The sequence below is a fragment of the Lactuca saligna genome, chromosome 2 (assembly GCF_052625555.1).
Source record: "Lactuca saligna cultivar CGN05327 chromosome 2, ASM5262555v1, whole genome shotgun sequence".
Classification (NCBI taxonomy): Eukaryota; Viridiplantae; Streptophyta; class Magnoliopsida; order Asterales; family Asteraceae; genus Lactuca; species Lactuca saligna.
In genome coordinates, this window is record NC_136418.1 from 63,123,083 (window position 1) to 63,130,766 (window position 7,684).

At 35.0% G+C, this 7,684-nt stretch overlaps 1 protein-coding gene across 1 annotated transcript; it reads right to left on the reverse strand.

The window, feature by feature from the left end:
- Positions 1 to 5,421: 5,421 nt before the first annotated feature.
- Positions 5,422 to 7,400, reverse strand: LOC145031038 (Calcium-dependent lipid-binding (CaLB domain) family protein). The gene has a single exon (XM_078979490.1). It carries the CDS (start codon positions 6,748 to 6,750, stop codon positions 5,599 to 5,601), a length of 1,152 nt encoding a protein of 383 aa, XP_078835616.1. The 5' UTR covers positions 6,751 to 7,400; the 3' UTR covers positions 5,422 to 5,598.
- Between the last annotated feature and the right edge of the window lie 284 nt (positions 7,401 to 7,684).

Sequence of the window (7,684 nt, forward strand, 5' to 3'; positions counted from 1 at the left end):
TCTTTCATCACACACTAACTATTTCATCTACCCATGTTCTACCCAACATATTTGTAGATATAAATTACATATATAGTTTAAATCATTTGAAAACACGTATAAAACATTCATTCAACAACCATCTCAAGTAAACAAACAACGTATAAACACATAGCCCGTATTTCATAGCAAAATACTTCATATCTATGCGGTAGAAGAAAGTAACTACACATTCACATGATAGGACGATGATCAGACAGCACCTCGTCTCTTAAAATAATATTTCCGATAAAACCGGGACGTTTTCTCCAAAACCGGGCTTCATGCGGGCAGAGTTTCGACTCGAAAACTATTTTTCTCGGGATCTTTGGGGCTTTCGGACTTGCTTCGGGTGTCAGGGATTGATACCGAGGCTTCGGGGGTATAAATTGCCAAGAAGAAGAAAGAAAAGGGTAGAAGAATAGAAAATTAGCAAAAAATCCGGCTGGGGTTGCATCGTATTTATAGGGGCTGAACCCCGGGTTACGCTGGGCGTAATCAAAGGTTACGTGGGGCGTAATGCCTCTTTCATGCATATGTTGGGCGTACGAAGATCTACGTTGGGCGTAGTTCGGATGGGGCTGCAAGGTGGCGAAGTCTCGGTGGGGCTACGTGGCCGTCTCTCGGACCACACAAGACTGGAGTATGCTGGGCGTACTCTTGGTACGCTGGGCGTACCAGGTGGATAGGATCGGACTCGTCAGCTCTTCGGATCCTATCCGAATAAATAATAAAAATTTATATTATTTAAAAACTTTCAAAATACATATTTTCCTCATACGAGCTCCGTTTTTTATGTTCTTTATATCCATGCGTAGGTGAGACTATGCTCTACAACTTCCGTTTAGACTCCGTTGGCTAGTTTTGAATTTATTTTTTATTTTATTATTTTTAGTTGGCCGGGACAGAAAATTTTCGTTAGAAATTCATAACTTCTTCATCTGACGTCCGTTTTCGTCTGTCTTTTCACCATTGGACTACTATCGATGAGATCTTCGATTCTCGTTTAGATTGTTTCTGCAAAATATCACTCGATCTCAATTTCGAGATTAGGTTGTATACCGCTAAGTCGAAACTTAGAAAAATCATAACTTCTTCATACGAATTCAGATTTGGACGTTCTTTTTATGCACGCTCTCGGTTTAACGTATTCTACGACTTTTATTTAGATCGTAAGGCTAAATATCGCTCTAACGTAAATTCAGTTTTTACGTCGCGCTATGTCGTGTCGGTTCTATCACGAAACTTCGACATGTCATAACTTATTCGTTATAACTCGGATTTCAGATTCTTTATATATCTGGAATCCTTGTCACGACCACTACAACCTAGTTAAGATTATTCATTTTAAATAATCTTTTATCATAAAGTCACTTTGATGCTTATCTTCTCTAATTTGACTAGCACGGATCTACGCGCGTTACAAAGGCTTCCAAAAACCCAAACGGATTAATTTTTCGAGTTGTAGAACTCTAGGAAATCGCGTTTAAAGTTTCTCATCTAAATGACCCAAAACGATCGATTTTTTTTACGTTTGCAAATATTTTGAGTATAAAATTAAATATTAGACCATAACCTGAGTCAAAAATGCTCTTGGAATTTGCATCTGAGGTGTGCAAGTTCCTCAATGAATCGATTCGATTTTAGCAGTCTAAAGAAAGCCAGTGTTTTACTAGTTTATATTTTTTACAACTGTAATATCTTTTGCATACGAACTCCATTTTGGATGTCCTTTATACTTTTGGAAATAGGGGAACATGTACTATGAGATTAAAATGTTTGCTTCGCTCACAACTACTTAATACGAATTTTCAGTTTTTCAGACATATTATATGGGTTGTAGTTTGAGCCGTTTAATTTGTTTGATAGTTTACACATTTGGAAGTAAGGTATCATTTGGTTTCTTATAATAGTTGGAATGAACTTATTTATTTTACAAAAGATACACTAAAACTCAATGAGTTAAATTACAAAGGGATTTACTGTGAATTAGTCGTCCACAGTTTTTGACCTAAATTCCGGGATGTCACACATCATACTTTTGGTGCTAGCTTTCTGAAGTAGATATGAGAATCCTAAAGTTTTATATCCGATTATAACACAAAGGTATGTATTTTGTTTTATGAATATTGATTATTCCTAGGGTTGATGATTATAATATGTAAAAACATAGATCAATAGGTTGCATGTGCCTAATAATTAGATTATTATGAAATTCCATGGTGCAAATATGTTTAATGTAACCTATAAAACCCATTAGATTCTTCATCATCTACCCAACTTTCCACTTCTGGTACTAGAATTTTTACATCAAAATTTTCCTTTTCAAAGATGCCAAAATCTTCTTCTACTTCACTTTGTAATCTTCATTCATGCACCTTCTAGGACTTGCATTCCCTGACCAAGTGATAAGTGCCTCCACAATTGAAGCACTTTGGTCCTTCCTTCTTCTCAGTAGGAATATTCTTACGAGCATCGTAGTCCTTCAACGCTGATGAGTCAGACTTTGGGGGAAATCTTATGGGTTCATAAGGTAATTTCTTGTTACTTCGGCTAATATAGTGTTTGACTATCAAGGCTCGACCTTCAGATTCATCAGAAAAGTCGCTGTCACTATTTGGGGGTGACTTTTTTGAATAGAGGGCTACAAATCTATCCCTGTGAGTGATAATTCATCTGCGCAAAATATTTGTTTCTTCATGATTACAAAGATTTCAAAATAATTAAGACATATCCATGGTTGCGATTTTTTCATTGTTCTTTAGAACATCAATGTGATGTTCCCATCTACCATTCAGCGAGTCAAGAAACTTGAGGACCAAGGAGCTTCTCATTTTGTTCATGTTGAGATGATGCATATCATTCACTATGTAGTTAAAGCGATTGAAGACTTGAGTAAAAGATTTGTTTTTCTGTTGAAAAAAATGCTTGTATCTTCAATTTAGGCTGTTCTTGTTGACGACCTTAACTTCATTTGTTCCTTCATACACTACGGTCAATGTACCCATTGTCTCTTTGGCAGATCTACAATTTTGAACAAAATTGTATATGTCATAAGGAAGAGTGTTTCATATGGTTGCACAAGCTTTGACATCAAGAGCTACTGGACACTTTTCAATGAATTCATGAGCAGGTTTTTGGATCTCATCACCATCCTTAACGTTATCCTTCATGGGCTGATACATAACATGAGGACCATGCTTAATGATATCCAACATGGAATAGTCCATGGTTTCAAGGACCATCATGGGTTTTTACTTCCATATAGTGAAGTTCTTCTATCAAACTGTGGAATTTTGTGACCAAAAGTGGTCTTAGAGTGAGTGGATGAAAAAGAAGAAGACACTATTAATCAATATAGTGACATGCTTTGATATCGGTTGATAGATACATGATCGAGACCGATTAACAAAAAAGACAAAGAACAAAGGTTTATCACAAAGGTTTTCACTAAGAAAGTTCTCACAAAGAGAACAAACACAAAGCTAGGGTTCATGAATCAACTAATAACATGAACCCTGAATACATGATTTTATAATAAAAGCGAAGATATATGAATCCCTACAAATCTGGGATTTCATCTCATCTATGTAAATACAATATACGATATCCATAAGATATCAGATATGCTAACTAATTACGCATATAACTATATATACAAAACATTATCACGTTGACGCTGGCTCTGTAGATTAAGTCTTCACACTAGAGCTGATGGAAGTCAGCATGACCTCGTTTTACTTCATCAGATTCTAAGGTTCGACCTTACAAAAACCATCCAACTAATCCACTCAATGATCATGTCTAATCCTACAACATATGACCATGCTACTATCTTTCCTCATGAAATCAACCCCACGGTCACCATCCTTATGTTTAACTCACTGTCTTCTACATACCCTAAGCTCATATTCAGATCCCATGATGGCATGTGCCACATATAGGTTCGTCAAACCCATTCAATGCATCAAACCTCACACCAATATAACTTCCACTGTGCCTTGTTCATACCTACAAGCTTTATATGATCCTAACTAGCTAAATTCCATGAGGAGTATAATTCTCTTATTTTTAATTGCAATTAGGTCCTAGTTCTATGATTGTTGTCTATGAATATTGTGTGGTTCAGATGGATCTACAAAAATAAACTCAATACTAGATGAATCTACAAAATAAACTCAATACTGATGACACCCTTGCCATTATAAAGATCTTTTAGTTGCTAATGGTTAAATCCAACACCCTAACATTGATTGTGATGAGAAGTTTAGTCTAGTTTTCAAACCAGCTACTATGCATATGGTTCTCAATCTCATTTTTTCGAACAATGACATGTTCATTAACTTGACCTGAAAAATGCATTTCTGTATAATTATCTTTAGGAAACAATTTATATGCATCAACCACCATGTTTCCTTGACACTCGTTTTCCTAATTATGTTTGTCACTTATCTGATTATCTCATACTAGTTTATAACCTGTGAGAACCACGGTTACAAAATTAATTAAAATTTTAAAGTAAAAACTCAAAATTATTAATTAATTATTTTAAACAAATTAACAATTAATAGATTTTTTTAGTTATATAAATGTTAATCATTTATTTAAAAAATATGTGAAATTATATAATTTTATAAATTGTATTAATTTTATTTTAATTTTTATTCTAATGTTATTCATTTAATATAATTAAAGGGGAAAATTTAAAATTTAAAGTTTGAAATGGAGTTGACAAGTGACATCCATTAATTATGAGGCATAATAGGATAACACATGGCAAAAGAAGAATAAATATGCATTAATTAAAAGACCTAATAGGATGACACATGTCAAAAGGAGAATACAACTATTCTTTTATTAGAATAGGGATTCAAAGAGTTCTCATATTCACTTTTCTGGAATTGTAACGAATGGCTCTGCACCCGCGAGTAGTTATCAAACAAAACTATTTATAGTAATAAGAGAGTCTAAGTAGATGTGAAAAAAAAACCACCAAGTCCAATTAGTTAATGGTTCAATACTGATTTTAACGGTTCAATTTAACAGGTTCAACTGGGTTTTGTAAAACCCGAACGGTCCATTCTTCCCAGAAATAAATATAAAACCGGTGCTAGTTGAACCACTCAATTCTCCGATATTTGGTCCAACCGAGTCGGCCAACAATCCAATCCGGTTCTTAAAACATCAGTCCTAATCGGTTTTTAAAACATTGCTAATTGATATATAGTTTGCATGTGTTAATGTATTGTGATCAACTTAGTTTAGTCAACCGTTTCCTTTGTGAGTCTATATATATTATCGATTAACACTACTTTTAAGAGAAAAAAATCGTTTATAATCTTATACAAATATAAAACCGATGTTAGCAACAATGGTGTTTATAACAAACATGCCAAAAACATAGAAAACCAAAGGAAGAATCATATATAATGATGATAAGATACAAAAAGACTTCGAATCAAACTTTTTACTACGAACGTTAACAAACTCATATCTTAATATCCTTAAATAAAAAAAGAAAAATTCATAACTTAAAACTTCTAGAAATCTACTGATACCACCGGGCCATAAGACAAATTATCAGAAGAAAGCACGACTACCATAGAAAACCCGTCCACCTTCTTTCTTCTTCTCCACATTGTTCTTTGGTCGTTGAATAATATCCCCACGATCTTCTCCTTCAATCTTTTCAAGATTCAGTGGCAACTTCATCTTCGCCAAAGACTCAGTAAACTGTTGCATACTCCTCATATACATGTCAACAATCTGTTGCTGCATTGCAGGTTCTTCATTTGCCTCTTTCTTATCGTTCAAATTGTCAATCTTAGGAGAATTCGATGATTCCCCTACCAAAGTCATCTTTTTTTCGGATGAATCAGCTGAGTTTCTATCGTCACTTAAACTAGTCATTGTTGAACTAAAGAAACCCGAATTCTGAATGCTATCTTGAGGAGAAATCGAGCCAGAGTTGACTGTCATTTCGTAGTCATCCACTTGATCCGATGCTCCTAAACAAAGAAACGAGCCCGGACCAACAAGTCTTGTTGGTCCGGGCTGGTTATGGTTCTGCCCGGAATGAACATTCCGGGCATATCCAGAACAACCATTTTGAGATAACCCGAAATACTCGGAAACCATCTGTTGATTTTCTCGAGCTACATTGATATCTGGGAATTCGATATCAAGAGCAACCTCAGAGATCTTTCGATCTAACAAAATAACTTCGGATGTTATGGACGAATTGTTGGAAGAAATAAGGGAAGAATCAAAAGGGAAATTAGTATTTAAAGAAAGACTCAATCTGACAGTTCCAGCAGGAGAATGAAATAAATCAGTGGAAGAAAGACTAAAATCTTGGGTTAATTCTCCTTTTCCAAGAATTAGAGATAATGGAACTAAAGAGAACCCCAAAAGCTGATCTTCCATGAAATTCTTAGCCCTACTAAGCATCCACATTTCGCACTTGAGAACAGCATCGAATTGAGTGATTTTGATCGCTAATTTCTCATTGAATTCTGGGTTTTTACCACCACCATTGATGATCCTGGTTGATAAGGTTTCATCAGGGTTATAAGTAAGGGAGAATTTGGCATAAACATCTTGGTTTTCGTAGATACATATGTTATGAATGTTTCTCGCATGATGAATAAATATTTCAAGAATCCCAGAAAATTCAATACTGTCTTCAGTGGGGTTATAGCGAAACCGAGTGGTTTGATCATACGTATCCATATCAAAATCAAAAGGAAACCCAAGGAACTGAAACTAACAGAATCAAACGAATCAAGAACAGAAACTGAAACACCCATATACTTCGACAACCATGGTGATCAAAGGGGTTTTCAAGAAAGACCTATCTAATCTACTATTCGTATGAATTAAAGGGAAAGCATAGTAACTGTTACTTGAAGAAATTGAGTGAATTGAAGCAACAGCATATGAAAGTCTAGAGAGAGAAAGTGGAGACTTACAATGGGAAAATTGGAGTTGATTTTTTTGGGTGAGTGGGGGGTAGTAGGTGGGGTAAAGAAAGGAAGAAAATAATCATAAGGTATGATGATGTGAGAGTGGTTGTAGTTGCTGTTCAAAATGTTTGATTGTTGTTTCTTTCTCCACTTACTCTTCTTCCCTCTCTCTCTTTCTATATCTATATGTATATGCGTGTATTTATAGTGAGAGAAAAGAGGGAAGAGAGACTTTTTGGTTGGAGGATTTAGTTAAAGTCAATTGCTTTATATTGCAGCTTCCACTTCCGGTGAGCATATAGAGAGATATAGAGAGAGACGATTTGGTGATGACCCACAAAGAGGAAGAGCACGCACACTCCATGGTTTCGGAGGTTGGGATATGGAACTGGAAGCATATTTGGGTGTGTCCCTTTCAATGTGGGAAGGCAAGAAACTTGTCGTTAGATTATTTCAATAACTAATTTTATTATTCTAGTGCAAATTACAAATTTAGTCCTTGTGGTTTCATGATATCCTTGAACTAAGTCCATGTTTTCAATTGTATTACCACCATCCTTATTGTTTGATTTTTGTTGCGATTTTGGTCAATTTAAAACATTAAATGACGATTTGTCCAAATTTATGTGCTACTGTTTTCTTAATATTTCTTTGTAATTCGATTGGAAGCTTTAATGGAGACTTATGGTTTATTTTATTGT